Source organism: Rhopalosiphum maidis, chromosome 3 (assembly GCF_003676215.2).
Source record: "Rhopalosiphum maidis isolate BTI-1 chromosome 3, ASM367621v3, whole genome shotgun sequence".
NCBI classification, from domain to species: Eukaryota; Metazoa; Arthropoda; class Insecta; order Hemiptera; family Aphididae; genus Rhopalosiphum; species Rhopalosiphum maidis.
This window is the reverse complement of record NC_040879.1, coordinates 51,629,170-51,647,818: the sequence shown is the minus strand read 5'-3', so window position 1 is coordinate 51,647,818 and position 18,649 is coordinate 51,629,170. Positions and strand designations below refer to the sequence as shown.

Below are 18,649 nucleotides of genomic sequence, written 5' to 3'. Positions count from 1 at the left end.
TTAAAATAGTATGGTAATTAATACATAAATATATTATTGTTAGTGTTAATTTATATTAAAATGGAATATTAAATATGTAATTTTGTATAAAAAACAATTTAAATAAAATTATTTTTTACTAACATTAAGATTAATGATATACTAAAGTATTGGATATAATAAGTTATTGTTACAACTTAACTCCAAAACAAAAAGTTTTATAAAAAAAAAAAATTATACTCCAGGTATAAAACCAAAAATTTTAAATATAATACTTGTATAATATTATAAAATCTTATTATATAAAAAGTAGAAATCCATTGGAGGTGCTCTGAAGCGTAGTTCAATATCTGACATTGTATAAATAATAAAAATATAATTTTAAACATAAATCACAATAAAGAAATTTGGAAAAATTATCATAGGTTATTAAGCAATGACTGGCACCATGTTCCTGATTTAATCGAGGCTATTTAACATAAGGCTACATCAACAAGAAATGGGAATAAACAAATTAGAAAAACTAATCACTAATGAAATTATTTGAACTCAAAAATAGAAGAATTAAAATCATATAAGTGGATGTTAAATTGGTAAGAAGATTAGAATATAATAAATTATTAACAAAAAAAAAAAAAAATTATAATAATAATAATAATTAATATAGTCTAAAATTAAAATATATATTTTTGCAATAATCTCATTTTTTTAAATTGTGGTATTTTAAGCAAAGTACATAACTTTCTTTGTATTGGCATGTACTTTAATAGCATCTGTCATTAGGCTTGATGTTTTATCTTCACTATGGCCAGATTTATGTGATCCATCAACACTGAAAAAAATAAGTTTATTTATTCAAAAAATTACATAATATCATAATTTTGTATATGTACAAAAAAAAATTTAAACCAAAATTCTCAATTTTAGGACAAATTAATTTAATTTAAATAAACTTTATAATAAACAATATCAGTTTGTAATTTTAAATAAAACACAATACTTTTTTGAAAGTAAAGAAATTTATTAATGAGACTGTGTTCAAGAATACTAAAAAAAAAAAAATTAATAATAAAACAACATTTTTCGGCAAAAAATTTATAGTAAAAAAGTGGTTTTTTAACAAGTGAAAATTTCCCTGTACTTTTTAAAACGTTTAAAAAACAAAAAAGAAAGGCTATGAAAAAATGGGAATATTTTATAGGTAATTGGAATGAGTTTTCTCAGACGATTTAGAATTTTGTTGTAATTAAAAAATTTTTGAATTTTTGAATTGACTATAAAATTTTTAATTTTTATTTATAATTTTGAAAAGTATTTGAATATTTTTACTTTTCATCACCCAGTACCCACTAGATTTTATTTACTACCAAAAACCAGACTTAAATCAAATTAAAATGCCAACAAATAGCTCAATAAACACAGTCATTATGTTTATCAATTATCAGTTATTCTTTAAATTCAGTTAACTAAAAAAAAAAAAACATACACATAATTGAATATCTAAGGTACATTAGTCATCATAGGCTGGCGGGTGTATGCGACACTGAGCCGGGAACAGGACGAACAAACGAGACTAATTAAATTGATCTAATTGATTTTTGTATTATGTTATTGTATTATATTATGTGTATGTTGTGTATATTGCGTGTACTACCAAATTTATTCGCCAATAAACGATGACAGCAGAGAAGTAGTATCGTGCAAACGGAGCCTTCTTTGCTATCGGTTAAATATGAAAAAAAACAACTTTTTTGTTGAGCTCAATAAAGTAAATATTGTGTTAAATTAAATTATAAGTTATTCACTTATTGTGTATGATTAAAAAAAAAAAAACAACAAATGTTAAGCAAAAGATATATAGGAGATATATATCAGGAAACTTTGTTCTATATTATATATTTTAATTTCATTATTTTTTAATTCAGTTGGTTTTTGCCAAAAATATTGTAAATAATTTATTGCAATATCAGTGTACTGTAGACTGGTATGAAAATATTTCTAATGTGATTAGCTTAAAATCATTTAAGTTAATCATAACTATCCTAACCCCCAACCCTTCATATTGAAATAATTTCTGATAAAGTGCATTCTCAAAAGGCCACTAGAAAGATAATATAAAATAAGTAAATTTAATAATGTTACCTGTCATGTTGTCTTTCGGTTAAGTGATATCTAGACCTAAATGTAGCTAAATGAGCATAATAGAGAGGAGCCGGTATGGATACAGAGCGTGTACATCTGACATAAGTATGACACAATTGGTATGTTAAAATTTGCAATTCATCAGACTCAAAATTGTTGTCGTCCCATAAAACATGATAACGACTTGGCCGACTTGTTCCCTGTAAACATTTGTTTTTATTATAAAACACTGTTTACAAAAGTAAAAACTACTATTACTAATTATTACTTGAATTCCTTGATGACTACATAAGAAAAAATCAAATTCTATAGGATGTGTTATTCCAACATCAACTATTGTACCAGCAGGAATATTTCCAGATTTTCCCCATTGATCCCTTTTATCAGCACAGAACAATCTGAGACAAATAAAATAATTTACTAAAAATATAGACTTAAAATACTAAAAATACAAACCTAGTGTGATGATGTCTTTGAACAACAATAAAAGTAATTCCTGGCTTGTAATCTCCTTCTAATTTTACACATGCCTCTCGAATAGCTGTAAGTTCATATTGTAAGACCTGTCAATAGAAAAATAGTTAATATAAGAAAACACATACAAAAATAAATAATACAAATAAAGAATGCAGTATTTTATAAATAAACGTTGTTATAAAAATCATATATATTATAAAACATCTATATGGATATTTTATTACCCGTATGACTTATTAATTAGGTTATTTTTACTGTCATAGGCGTGTCTAGGCCTCATTCGCAGGTCATGCATAGTGGCATATCCAAGAGAATGGGATTACTGCACTAGAATTATCAATTTTTATAGTCTTATAAACGATACAAGTCCACATGATGAAAATTAAAAAAAATTTATACGAAATCAGAAACTGAAAAAAATTAAGGTTATAATATTATGCATTTATGCACCACAATTTATAATGTAAGTTAAATCAAATTTCGCAGGTCATGCCTGTGCAGGACAAGTAAGACCCGTAAACACGCCTATGTTTACTGTATTATACATACATAATATATATATATATTATATTAAAATTAGTTTGGAGAACAAATTTAAGTTATTTTTTATTAAATTTCAAACATATACTTAATGCACTTGAATGAAATAAAAATATATCACAAAATCCAATTTCTTTTAAAAAATAAATTATAAATGCAACTTTAGTATCATTTGTATATGTATATACAATTAAACGTACACGAGAAAACTGTCTTTCGGGTACTCCATCACGATATAATATGATTCTATGTGGTTTAAAACCTCCAGTACTCTTGTAAAACATGATAAGGTGTTCTCTAAAATCAAAAATTTTAAAATTAATAATACAAATATATTAAAGAAAATGTAATTTGATGCATACTTGACCATAGAACTAAGTTCTTGAATATTTTCTTGTCTGTGTTGTTGGAGAAGTACAGTAGCGGCATAACGACTGGGATGAGCATCCATAGATGCAACTACTCCAGCAATGGATTGTTTTTTTTCATCATATGCAGGTGGGTGAGTTACATATGCACCCAAAAATAAAAGTGGTTCATTGAATACCTAGAGGATATTAATAAACTGTAAATTAAAAAAAAAAAAGAAGTATTTTTAATAAGTTTAAGTACCTTAGGTCTAATGCTTGGTACAAGAATGCTATTGATACCACCTAATTTCACATTAATTTTTAAACATAAGTTAGACAATGTTTGAGGAGATGGTTTATTAACATTTTTTGCTTGAATACATTGTGTAACTATTCCTAAGACAATGTCTCCGACTCTTTTGACTTCAGCTAATAATGAAAATTCATAAAATATGTTTTATTTTCAATTAAATCAGTCAAAAACATGAAAAATTGTAAACAAAATAAAAATTTTAATACCATATACTGGAGTTTTTCCTGGTAAAACAATAACTAATAGTTGTAATCCAGTGAATGTTGATTTTAAATAATTGAACATAGGTTCTACTTGGTCAGGCCCTGTTGCGTATTTAGCTATTAAAAGAAATAAATCTTACTTGGTCAAATAAAATTATACTTATTATATATTTTATACTTACAAAAACATGGTTGACCAATTATTGGCATACCAGCATCGCTACTTATCTTTTGAAGTTGTGTTGTAAAATACCTATAAAATTAATAATATACATTACAAACTAATAAACAAAACTATAAGGAAATATTGACACTGCTATGATAAAATAATACATTGTTAAATACTTTAGTTCTCTCTTTATAATAATAATAATAATACAAATATTTTTAGTTACTTTAATTCATTCTCATGAACAGTTTTCTGGGGCGCAAAACAAGCTAATGCCCAAATACGAATTTCAACACCTGTAAAGAACTGTTTGCCTCTCATATCCCAAACACCTTGTTTGGGCAATACTTGTTGGTTATTAAATCCTTCCTATAATAAAAATAATTTATAAAATTAAATAAGTACTGTTTTTTAAAATATTTTCTGGGACGGGTTTCTTATAAAAATGGTCAACATAATCAAAATTATACGTAGTGGGTATATAAATCTAGGTAATCTATACCTGATTAAGTGAAGTTCCTCCACCATATTGTAATTTTGGTGGTGGTAAAACACGTCCAGAAACATCCATCATACTATTTGATATGGTAAGACCAAATTCTTTTACATATGGATCATTATTCAAATTAGCCTGATGAATTAAGGAATTGATCTCTTGTTCACGGTCAGGAGCAATGCGTGAAGTTTCCTTAATCATGGAGGATGTTTGCATATCAGTCAATTTTTTAATACATCGTTGACCCGCAGACAAGTTACAGACCTAATAAGAAAAGTTAACATTGGTTACTACTTTTTACTGACAACCAACACATATCGATAACATAATTTGTTTTATCAGCCACTTAAAGAACAATTTAAACGCAACTTAAATAAAATTATGTAATATTTATCAATGAATGCAAAATCCAATAATAATCTGAATTAATTGTGTAATTGTTGGTAGATAAATTAAATTTAGAGCAATTAACCAATTATATAGCAGGTACATGAATAACATTATAATATTAAATAAAGTTAAATAATAATAAAACAGAATCATTACAGCTTGATTAGTCATTGAATTATATGTAAAAAGTAATTAAATGCTATTATGATGTACTCAAAATATATTAATCATATAAATACACTAACCTCGATAGGAAGATATGTGTGCCGAAGTTCCTTTCCCACATGAAGACATGGTAAATGTGGATAATTTAGTTTTATCTTGTATCTGTCTAAGAAATATTTAGTTACAGTGCAATCTACTGTCCGGCCATTTTCTAATTGCAATGGAAAACTAAAAATTGTTTCAAGAATGTATGACAATGTAAATAAATAATAAGAGTAATTGCTTACAATTGAAATTCAGCTGGTTTTCTAGTAACATTAATAACTCTATATTTTCTTCGAATTTTACCACAATGTGTAACCTCTATTTTAAGATCTTTAATTTCTCTAGTAAATTTTACTAATTGTGCACCTGATAATGGTTTTTTTTGATCTAATATTCTAATATTTAAAATTTCACACATAAATTCTAATACAGATTGTGGTTTGTAAAAGACTGTTGCCGTTACTAAAAGTAGAAATATATAAATATAAGATAAACTAATTTTAATTTCTTTTGTTTTAATAAACTACCATCAATATTAAGCATCATTTTCCAATGAGATGGCCGGACAGACTGGTGAAAACCTTGCCAAACTTCTCTACCGCCACCTAATAAATGACGTTCTCCTTCAGGAGAAGAAAAATATGATTGACCCACTGGTGTGTAGGTCATTGATGGAAAATATCTCATTACTGCATCTAATGCCTATAAATATAATATTGGAAATTAACATAAGTAATAAATATTAATCATTGATTGGAAATTAAAAATTAGTAGAATAAGATAAAACAACCAGAATTGCATCATATGGAATCTGTTTAGTGCGACCTCCTAATGATTCTTCCAAAGCAACTAATGATATTTGAGCTAACCATTTAATAAAAACACGAAATACACGATCTTTACCAGCACTGGGCAATATAACCTGGAATTAAAATGAATAAAATTTAATTTTGTTAAAATATAATTTAAAAGAAAAAACATACTTCTAATTCTACTTGATCTTTTCCAAAAGGAAGTGGATCTTTGGTATAAACATTTTTTTGTCCATCAAACACAGGCTGAATACTACCGAAAACTTTTTTGTATGCAGCAACCATAGTTTGAAAAACTTCTCTATTAACTATTCGTGGGCAATTATCTGGTTGAATGCTTATGTTATAATTATGAACAAACATTTGTGGTATTGAAATTTTAAAATAATTAGCATGAAGCGCAATAGATCGCCCTTTCTGTCCCAAGTTTGGTCTACTTGGAATATTGAATACTAAGAATTAACACAAAAAAAAAAAAATATTTAGTAACAAACAGATCATACATTTTATAAAGTTAAAATTACCATGCCCCCTTCAAAATCACTATTTACCACTAAATCTTATTTGAAAAATACAAAGGGAAATTACTATTGTATACTATTATATGCTGGTGATTGTATCGTAGGAAGCTTCCAGCTCTATGTGGATGTATTTTATCTATTATTAAACTTCTGAATATTTTGGTGCATTTTATGTAATCATGACATCTCATACAAAAGTAGTTAATGTATAATATAATTCAGAAAGTAGCTTGAATTAAACAAAATATAGTTTTAGAAAGTTGAAATTTAACAATAAATACAAATTCTATAAGTGAAAGAATAAGCTGCGTCTTAGAAGAATATGGAGACATTTATTTTATTTATTTAAGCATCTGGGAATATAGGAATATAGATGAATTGACTGTAATGTATTTGTAACATATACAAATTATAGTGCAAGAGACTTTCTTAATGGAACTATTTTATATTAATAAGGTCGTCCTTTGTAATTACATAACACATATAGATATGGATGAATAAGTTTCCTATAACTGCTTTATCTAAGAGAGGTTAGAAAGGGCCTAAAATATTTATGTCATATGATTCAGTTGCTCTATAGAGATATATTACATAATATTTCTTCTTCATGTCACCAGCAAGCTTAATACTCAAAAGTTAATGATATTCTCTATTCAAAAAGTAAAGACTAATTAGAACGTTTAATTGGCACACTGGCCAACACTAGCAGGAGATAACTTTGTATAGTTGAATTGTTTCTGTGAACCTGGCTTCAAACTATTAACCTTAACCATAATATCACTTATCTACATGGGCCACACACTAATTAGTTCAAATTATCGTTGGAAATGATTAACTTCAAATAGTTATGGTATCAAAACAAAGTCTCTGTAACAATTATAACTGCACCGTTATTCTTATGTTAATGAAATAATCCAATAAGTCAGTTCAAACAATTTCTTTATTAATTTCATGAAGAATGTAGTAAAGTTAACTAGTTCCATATAAATAGACAAAACAACTATGATTATTTAAAAACTTAATTTTAACATTTTAAATGATTATAGTGAAATTTTACCTGGTACATCGATTAGTTGTGGTACTAAAGCGGAAGTCTGAGGTTGAAGAACATCTATTGCTTCAGATTGACTAACTGGCATTGAGGTTTTAACAGCGGGTGCAGAACCTTAACAAATTTAAATTAATATACAATGATATAAATTAAAGATCAAGATACTAACTCAAATATATATACATATTCTACTGTTAAAACTTAATCTTTATACTATATCATATAAAATTAAACTGTTACATTAAAAGTTAGATATCTTTCAGTATGATAATTCTAGATTTGACAAGTTTTTTCATATAAAACCTAACTTTAGTAATACATTTGTATTTAATCAAGTTATTAAAATTAATTATAATATACAGTAAATCATCATTAAAAAAAATTACATAGGTTCAATACAACTGGAAAAAATTAATTATTACGGTTTTCTGTCAATACCATCATCAATAGTTAGATGATACCTCATATTTTAATACACCTTAGTCTTGCTAATAATAATACACAGGACTATTTTGCAGCCTAACATATGCAATATGTATGCTTTAACACTAATGGTAACTTGAGATTGTGAAACCGATCACATACTCATATCGTCTAGATTTTACATGTGAATGTTAGGAGGACATTATACTCGTATATTACTAATGCACATCATAGCAAATTTGCATTCAGTAGAACACATTTTGTGATGTTAGCTTTAGTATTAGAGTAAAATTACCTATTAACAAATTTAAAGCTAAGAATATTATGTAGGAAATGACATGCTTTTATTGATATTATGATTTTAAAGTGAGTTATAGTTTGGTAAAATATTATAACTTTAAAATGTTTATAACTCATTTTAAAAACATAATATCATTAAAAGCATATGAGAAAAATTATAAGTAAATTTACTCTAATATTAAAGCTAACATCACAAAATGTGTTCTATTGAACACAAATTTGTTATGATGTACGTTAGTAAGACAGATACAACACATGTGGGTATAACGTCCTCTTAATACTTGTTCACAAAATATTTTAAATAGAATAGTGCATAGAATATAGTGTAAAAGTACTATAAAAACAATATTGCATAAACATTTTACTGCAAAAATTGGTTCATTCTATTAATTTTATCACATAGGTACAACTGGTACAAGAAATTAGTAGTAACTAGTAAGTTTAATTTAATTAGGCATAGTTGTCAGCTTCATAAAAATAATAAAAAGCTACCAATTTGTTATATAAATCATCTAAATACCTAAATTAATAAACTATTTAATGGCTGGTTTTAATATTATATTTACAGTAAAAGATTAATCTTTTTACTTATTTAACTATTTCAATTATGGATGCATTTTACTGATAGTTTTAAAATTAATAATATTTTATACATTTTTTTTCCTTAAAGTAAAATATAATGGATGGGAAAAAGTTTAAAAATGTCTACAAAAACTATATTATGTAATATAAGACCTATATTATGCAATATGTACAAAGAAAAATATAAAATGTTTTAGTGTTAAAGTCTTGGTTACGTTTGAAATATTATTTAATAGGGCTATATTGAAGCATAACAGTAAAACAGACTGATGGCAATCTATACACATTTGTAGTATTATAAATACCAATACAGATAAATAACAACAAGCATCATAATATTAATTATTTGTTTTCAAAATTTTTATATTATCTACCTTCTATACCTAGAACTTTGAGAATAAAATAAAGTCCTCATTGCTCAACCCAACCTCATACAAACATAATTGTTTTAAATATTATATTTCATTATCATTTTAGTCAATAGACATAAGTCGATAATCTGTTTAAAAAAAAAGAAATTTCTAATAAAACAATAAGAAATAGCAAAAGGGAAATTGGCCTATAGACAATAATAATACGTAAATCAAAATATATTTTTTTTATTTAAATTATCACATCTTATAAGATACTATAATATCAAAACATTTATTATTTGTAATAATAATGTGATCAATGATCATTTATCTATCTATCCTCTACACTAAACTGGTGCTTATTTATGACGTAGTATCTGACTCATATTCAATATCCTATTTTGAAAAAATTATTTTATGGAATCGCTTAGAATTACAAAAATTATTGAATATAATACAAATACATATCAGATATAGTTTGTTAAAAATCTATTTTGATTTGTTATTTTATCCTAAATGTACATATATTAGTACATCAGTATATATTTATATTATTAGGTACTATTATTATTTTATGATTGGTAAAAAGTTTTAATAATGGATAAAATAAAAAATGGGGGGGCACATCATTATATATCTAACTATAATATGTTATAATTTAGTAATTGAAACTATATTATATTATTATAAAATGTTTTACTATGATTAATTATTTAAAAATAATGGTTATTTGTATTTCTTGTAATAAATTAAAACTATTTTGATCAGTGTATGTTTATTTATATCCCTTATTTTTACTTATAACTCATCATATACTTGTAAAAATTCTTATAAATTTTGCCTACTGCTAATTTATTTAGTATTCATATTGCATTATCAATGTAGAGTGAAAAAATGACCTTTATAAGTTAGTTTCATATATTGTTAGCCATCCTCTAGCTGTAAGGAAAATAAAGTTAATAAACATTAACATAAAAAAATATAGCATGAGATGATTAGAACGCATATTTACTATAATAAATATATATATTTTTAAATAGTTCTCCCCTTCACAACTTTTTTAAAAGTGGCATTTAAAGAGTTAAATTACAAAAATCATTGAACATTATACAAATCATGATAAAAACTCATTCTTTAAATTATTATTGCTATTTATACCTAATACCTTAATAAAATACAATTATAAAACACTATATTTTATTTTAAACGAATTTGCTAAGGGACACAGAATCGATTATTTCCAAAAAACTTGTACAACATAGGTCGTAACATTTCATTCCTTAAAGTGGGCTGGTATGGCTAGAGAAACTGAACTTTTAACATAAGCCAATTAAATGTTATTTTCACCGAATTTAACGAAAAGTATTGATTTGGAAAGGCCTTAGATCATAAACGACAACAGCGCCAGAGAACTTGTAGATCGAGTTGATTTATCGCCACATAATTATATTTTTTTTAAACAAATTCTAAACGATAATCATTTAAGAGACGAGACGCCATAGGTACGGCAACCAAAATCGGAGATGGTGAACTTCCCTCCCCCTTTGAACTACACAATAGTAGTCTCGTTAGTTATTACAACAATATTAAATTGGAAATAAATATCATTGTCTAATTCAATCTTTATCAATTTGCACACAAAATTATAAGAGGTGTAATCGTGTACATATTACGTATACTTGTGTAGTTGTGTATATGCTTGTCAGAGCCCAGCTTACGAAGTAAAGGTCCGGGGAAATATAATTTTAAGGACCTTCAATATTTGTTAGACAGTGAACATTAAAATAACATAACTGCATTAAAGACCAAAATTTTAATTTTACAGAAAATAGGTAGTTCAATTTTTAAGTTATTATAATATCAGGACAAATAAAAAATATTAATTAATGTTTATAATGTTTATTAAATTATGTAAATGTCTAACGAAAGCAATAAAATCAAATTTCACAGTGCCACTTTAATATTTAATTATCAACAAGGACCCAGAGCTGCAGCCCCTTAGCCCCACTATAAGTCAGGCTCTAGTGCGCGCACGCGCGCTGTGTCTTAGTTTAGGTACTTACGTTGGCCGACGGGATTCATGATTCGCTTCGGTTATTACAGTGGTAGCGAGCTCAAACGTGTTAAAAGTGATTGCGTTCGACGTCGATGGTCAGATGGCAACGAAAATGTTTAAAAAGCTGAAAATTGTAATGATCTGATAATGGAAAAAACTACATTGTAACAAAAAAACTGACGCTGAAAGAACAATAATGATGACGGAAGAAAAATAAATGAATAAAAAACAGTGTCGGAATACACTACGACGCGTACGTAGTTGACTCCAGATCCACAACAGGTGATACAAAAGTGGATTTCGTTTCACGTTCACTGCCAGTGCTGCTCAGTAGAAAAGCAAAATAATAGCCGACGTGCAGGTGGTTACTACCATCACGGTACTTATAAAGGCGGGACGAAAATTATAACCAATAACTCGGTCTGCCGGTCTTGTTCTTTATCACAGAGAATAGTAGATAATGCCCGACGACTAGTCCTTGTCAGTTGTTCGCTTGTCGAGGCAGATAACTAGATCAATCATAAAACACTATATTTTATACGATTTTGCCTAGAAACACGGAAGCGATTATTGTCAGAACACCTGTACAACAAGAATTCATTTTCCTTTACAGTGGGCTGGCTGATGTAGCTAGAAAACCAAACTTTTAACGCAAGCCAATTAAAATGTTATTTTTCACTGAATTTAATGAAAATAAATGTTTTCAAAGGTCTTAAGATCATTAGCGGTGACAACGCTAGACAGTTTTTGGATAGAGTTGATTTATCGCCGCATATGTTTTTTAAGACGCCGTACGGGATCCGAAATCGAAGATGGCGAACTCCCCTCCTCATCACAACAAAATAGTAGTCTCGTTAGTCGTCACAACAATATTATTTTGGAAATAGAGATCACTGTTTCTATATTTCTACATAGCAGGGATGGACAACTGAAAGTTATTAGAAGGCCAATTTTTAGAAAATTAAAATTTAGCAAAAAAAAAATAATATGTCATTCAAAATATGTATTTTAGTTTAGCATAGACGTAGCATAGAGTATAGACGAATGACTTTGAAATTGTATGACGTAATTTAAAAATGTAGGCAAGTAGCGTGGGCCAGATAAAATAGATACGTGGGCCGCCAGTTGCCCACCCCTGCTATATAGCATACAAAAGCTATAAGTGTAATCATACATATTACGAATAATTGTGTAGGTATGTGCGCGCGCGCTATGCCTTACCTATAGGTACTTACATTGGTCGAAAGGATGCATTGCTTGATCCGGTTATTACAGCGACAGCGATCTTAAACGTGTAATCACGCTACACGTCAAAAGCAACAAAAATGTTTAAAAAGCTGAAAGTTGTGACGATTTGATAATGGAAAAACTTCGTAGTAAAAAATGTGAAAAAAAGTTGACACCGAAAGAACAATGAAGGCGGGTGAACGAAATAAATGAATATAATACCGTATCGGAATGCACTACGATGCGTACGTGGACGTAGTCGTCCCAATGTTGAAAACAGGTGATACAAAACTGGATTTCGTTGCACGTTAGGTGAACAGTGCAGTTCGGTGAAATAGAAATAAAATATAATAGTTGACGCGCAGGTGGTTACTTCTACAGCTGTACTTACCTATACGGACGCGACGAATATTATAACCAATAACCCGGCTTATTCTTTATCGCGTAGAATAATGTTCAACCACCACAGATTTCTTAATAGTATTATACAGCGAATTCCCGTTATTAGGTGAAGCCTGGGTTTTTGGTTGACATTATAATATGGTATTTTATATGGTAAATATTAATTAGATTAAATAGTATTTTATTATTTCTTAACCTACGTTAATTATTAAATGCTATCATTAAAAATGACGTTATTCCTAATACATTTTGTGTAATGAATGTAATGTTTTGTCAACTAACAAAATAGCGGCAAACTAATACGCGATGAGCTTCACTGATAACAATATAAATAATAGAACAATACAGAAACGACACTGAGCGGTACCCTACGGCGGACGTAGCCCATTCGGTTCCCGTTTTTCGAAAAAGTAAATTCCCAAACGGCTCCGGTGTTTTATAACACAAATTCCTCCTCACTTCATACAGACTGCCTCAAAAGAGGTATGGTTAAAAATGTATTGGTGAACACTAAATAAATTATAAAAATTATATTTAAAAAAAGCATATGCTATTGTGAAATAAATTTAAAAGTTCAAAAATGTAAAACATGTACGTATATGTATAAAAAATATTTAAAAAAAAATAAAAAATTTAAAGTATAAGTAAATTTTTTTGTCATAATCTTTTTCATACTCCATATACAACTATTTTTGTCGAGTACACACGAGTATGTATAATATATAATTTCGGTATAGAAATTACGTTCAATGTTTTAGTAATTACGATATTATCAATATATCTTATATTTTCGGTATTCAGTTTTAAATATTTTAAATTTAAAAATATGATATACCGATATACAGTGCTCGATATTCTTGCTTTTAAATTTGATAATAGGTAAATTTACTCTAATATTAAAGCTAACATTACAAAACGTGTTATAAAATATGTCATTTTTTTTGCGATAATAATGGGTATCTACTAGGTACCTAGTCACTTATCGTGACATCCCGGGAAAAAATATAAACAAAAATATAAATTACATATAATACATTTATATTGAGTGTACACGAAAATCTGTCACTTGACATAACATTTTGTATCATGTTTTTTTCAGAACATGAATAATCATGTTAAACGGTTAATTTTGTAAAATCCGGACATTTCTCAAATCCGGACAGATGTTTGAGATCCGGTGGTATGGTAACCCTATGCATAGGTAACCGCTATAAATTATAACGCGATAGTGCGACATGAAGGAAATGCGCGCTTTTCTCGCGGTTCGTAACGAGACGCTAGACGCACAACCATCACATCAGTGTAAACAAGTTAAGATCGGAAATTTTTCGGATCATTCGGCAGGCGCGTGACGTAGGTAGCATTAATAACAATAATTATTTATTATAATATACACGGGTAGGCGAATGACGGGTACAGCGCGCTTGAGTCAAATCCGTACCACCGCGATCTGCCATTTTGCATAATTTAACGCGCACCACTTTACGTTAGTAAAATGTTATGGTAATTATTATTATTATGGGTATGGTACGATCGGAGCGGCAGGAGCAGCGACGAGCGTGTTCAGTTAAGTACGAACGTCTGGCCTACGCGATACCCGCGAGGCCGTGACCCGGCGACTCATGAGCACAAAGCGCATACGTAGTACGTACGATAAGACCGGTATTACGTGCAAGATAAGTTTTTAACACTTTTACTAAATACCAGTTATATTGGTTATTACTTATTACTTATTAGTTTATTACTATTGATTATACATCGTTATTAATGTATTATAATTTGTAATGGTATGTTATTTGAATATTTTATTCTAGTGCAGTTGGACATTTTTTTTATCATACATAAGTTGCAATTATCAAAGGAAAATATAGATTAGGACACTTTTGTTGAAAATAATATGCGGCCCATCTGACTCAACGATGTATGAAATAAATAACAAAAATAAATAAAAACTCACAATTTTATGGAGCGTAGTCTGGCCACAGTGGTCAGCTAACGTTAGGTTACATATAATATACTTATATATATATACATAATAGACTATCCTAAATAGTATAATATAATTCCACACACACAATTCACCGAATAGAATAATGTGGTATAAAAAATAACAGTGGCGATTCGCGCACACAATAATAGTAATAACAATATAATAAAATAACGGCAATTGGACGCCTTCGGTATAGCCAAAACATAATAGAAAAAACGTAAAAACTGCGATTTTTGTAAAGTTGTATGTACAGTAGATAGTAGAACCTCGATTATCCGAACCTCCGTTAAACGAACCCTCTATTACCCGAACTGCAATTAGCGTATCCAAACGTTTGCGAGATTAGGCTGCAGGAAAGCGCGTTGCAGCTCGTCGTCAAATAAAAATCAATAATTTTGTCAAAAAAATTTAATAAACATTGTATGTTCCTATGTATGTAATGTACTTATAATAATATAATGTATGTAATTCTAATAAAATATTAATAATAATAATAATAATAAATATGTATGTACATAATATAAAATATTTAATTTAGTCTGTTAAAATTTTTTTTTTTTAAATTTCCGATACCCGAACTAAGTGCGATCCCAATTAGTTTGAATGTGTGAATGTGTGTCGATCGGCTATTTTTCCGTGACCGATAATATATATTATATTATATTAAATTATTATATTTTTATGCTGCAGCGGCGACAACTATTGTGTATTAGACATTAATTATTTAGTATACATATTTATATACACTGTCCATATAAGACAATATTAGTTAATCTTGCATTTCTGTATTTGCTGAAAGAATTATTGTAATATTTCACTTTAATTTGGAATAATATTTATATGTCATTATTACATACATACTTTAATTTAGAATTCATTTATGTATTATATATTACTCAATATATTAATATGAATGTAGAAAAAAAGCGAAAGTAATTTAAAAATAGAATAACTTTATTTGTATGCATTCATATTACATACAATTTATGTATAGTTAATCATAATTTTATAATTTAGGTAAATTGAGTTTATAAAATGATTTTAAACTAAAAAATGCAAGGCCATAGTTATTTGATGTATTATTTTATTTTATTGTAATTTATTAACAACATATACTTTTTTATCAATGACATTTTGTAACATAATCTTATGGTTTCATTTTAAATTAAATTTTTTCACATAACATAAGTTATATAATTTTTATCTCAGTATTGTGTTTGATTTTCTTGCTACTGAGTACTGACGCATATTTTATACTTATGGGCGGTACTCTTTTCGCCCAAAAATATTTAATAGCACTTTTCGACCAAATTTTTATAATACACACTTTGGGAAACATTTACTTTAAATTATTTATATCTAACTATCTTAGTATTCGACATTATAATAAATTTGTCATATTTAAATTATTTATTTGTGTTAAATTAGTTTTATAAAGCTATTTATACCCAGAGGCTTCTCTTACTCTCCAAAAATGTATTGTGTTTTTGTACATTAATATGCATATTTCATATGCTATAAGTAAGTTTTTATCAAAAGTATAAATCGTCAAAATTGTGTTAATATAGTAGTAAATAGAATAGTTAAATGACATTGATTATTTATGTGTAACATATATCTACAAACGACCGCTTAATATCTTAATCTTATCTTTATAATATTTGCAAGCTATAAGTTTATAATTTCTACAATGGTCCGCCGTGTAGATATATCGATCTCAGTGTAATCTGTTTATTATTTTACAAAGATAAAAAGATAATAATAATATACTAGCCTTAATAACATGTGCAGTTTCGTTCACATTCAAGTCGAAGTGTTCCAGTGCGTTTTTCGACAGTTATTTTTTTATTAAACATTGTTGACGATTTTATTATTTTTGTAAATTTAAGTAAAATTATAGAGTTCTTAGAAAGTAAACGAGGATGTCGTATGGTAGTGTATAATAATTTTAAGTATAACTTTGGATCGACAAGTAAAAAAGATGGCTTTACTCGTTGGAGATGTGTTACGAAAACTTGTAGTGCACTAATATACTCTGACAAGAATAATATTTTTCTTTCAACAACTGGAGAACATAATCACGAATCTTACGATATAACAAATATTCATCGTCAAATTATAAATATTGAATGTAAACGTAAAGCTGTAGAAGATATGCATATACAACCGAAAAAAGTAGTATTAAAGGAAATTGCTCATAATGACCACGCAGCATCAACATTTACTGTAAATTATATTGATAGGCTGAGAAAAAAACATTTATAAAGCTCGTACAAGTGTTCTCCCTTATTGATACAGAAAAAATAATTACTACTATACGAGAGTCGTTTTTATTAGTCAAAGATAAAAATAAAAATGTATTGATTTTTTCGTGTAAAATTTAAAATATTTGTTGTCAATTTGTTATTTAAAAAGTATAAGTCGTGGAAACTTAAAACTTTCATCAGCAAAGTTGAGAAAAATAAATTACTTGTATCAATATACATATTACAATTCAAATATAGGTAATAATATAATATATCTTAGACTGACAATAAATCATATCCGTTCATAATCGTTTTTCGTAAATACCTGTCATTGCATTCAAATATGTAATGCATCCATTATAGTGACCTAGCCACCTAGAGGTGACGGCAATACAGTCGTAACGTGGTCGGGGAATGACCTGCAGTTAAATATAAGATATCTAGGGAGAGTCGTAGGTCCCTATATAGATATAATTACCGTATCCAAGGGTATATATGTAATATAAATAACTAGGATTCAGTTTCAGTCATTATTATTATTACAATAATTATACCCTATACTTTATTGTTACCTTATCGTAGTCGTACGGAGTACTGTACTCGTAGTATATTTTATGTTTAAGGTGTACAGTGAACTGAACTACTTATACATCCAGTGTCTTGGCCATAGGCCTTACAATTATATATATATGTATATATGCGCGCGCGTGTGTTAATAATGTATTGGTCAGCAGTAGAGTTCGTATTTATATATATAAGTGTCAATAGCGCTGGGCTAGTCATTTGGTCGCCCTATGCCAATTCATAAAATTTCCGCCCTTTCGACCAAAAAAACTACTTTACATCAGTTAAATAAATATTTAAATCTTATAAAGACTTGAAGATTTTAATAAAAATTTGAAATAAAAATATATTAAAGTAATATGATTAATGATAATAGCTATTGTTAGGAAATACGTAATTAAATACGAAATACGAAAAAAATTAAATACATATTTTAAAAATTGTTTGTATTAGAACTTAAAAAGTTAATTTCATCCTTCGATTTATTAATCTACTCGTCTATCTATATAAAATATGTTCTTAATAATTATTATATTTACTCAAACATATTTATATGCAAAATTGTGTAAAATTTAAAAACAGTTTCCTAGGATTATAAAATATATTTGTATTATATCACTCGCATTGTTATAAAACCTATTTCTGGACAAGATTAAAAACAATAATAGTAGTCTTTTGTCTTAATTATAAATAGGGCTAGGGACTTTTAGGAGTTTGCATGTTTTTCAATAATCATTAATAACATAGCCAAGTAAAATATAAATTAGTTTCATAGTAATACTGGTGTATATTTAATATTTATAGGTGCATATTTTGCATAATTGACAATTTTCATTAATAAGTGATAATTAAA

General features: G+C 27.6%; 1 protein-coding gene across 1 annotated transcript; it reads right to left on the bottom strand.

The window, feature by feature from the left end:
• Positions 1-702: 702 nt before the first annotated feature.
• On the bottom strand, positions 703-6,368 carry LOC113559309 (protein argonaute-2-like). The gene is made up of 15 exons (XM_026964984.1): positions 6,253-6,368; positions 6,060-6,191; positions 5,797-5,971; positions 5,512-5,731; positions 5,305-5,452; positions 4,676-4,933; positions 4,399-4,542; positions 4,008-4,098; positions 3,751-3,917; positions 3,501-3,685; positions 3,339-3,435; positions 2,578-2,684; positions 2,390-2,519; positions 2,122-2,321; positions 703-811 (listed from the first exon to the last, which is right to left on the bottom strand). Exons 1-15 carry the CDS (start codon positions 6,364-6,366, stop codon positions 703-705), a joined length of 2,277 nt encoding a protein of 758 aa, XP_026820785.1. The 5' UTR covers positions 6,367-6,368.
• Positions 6,369-18,649: the final 12,281 nt, after the last annotated feature.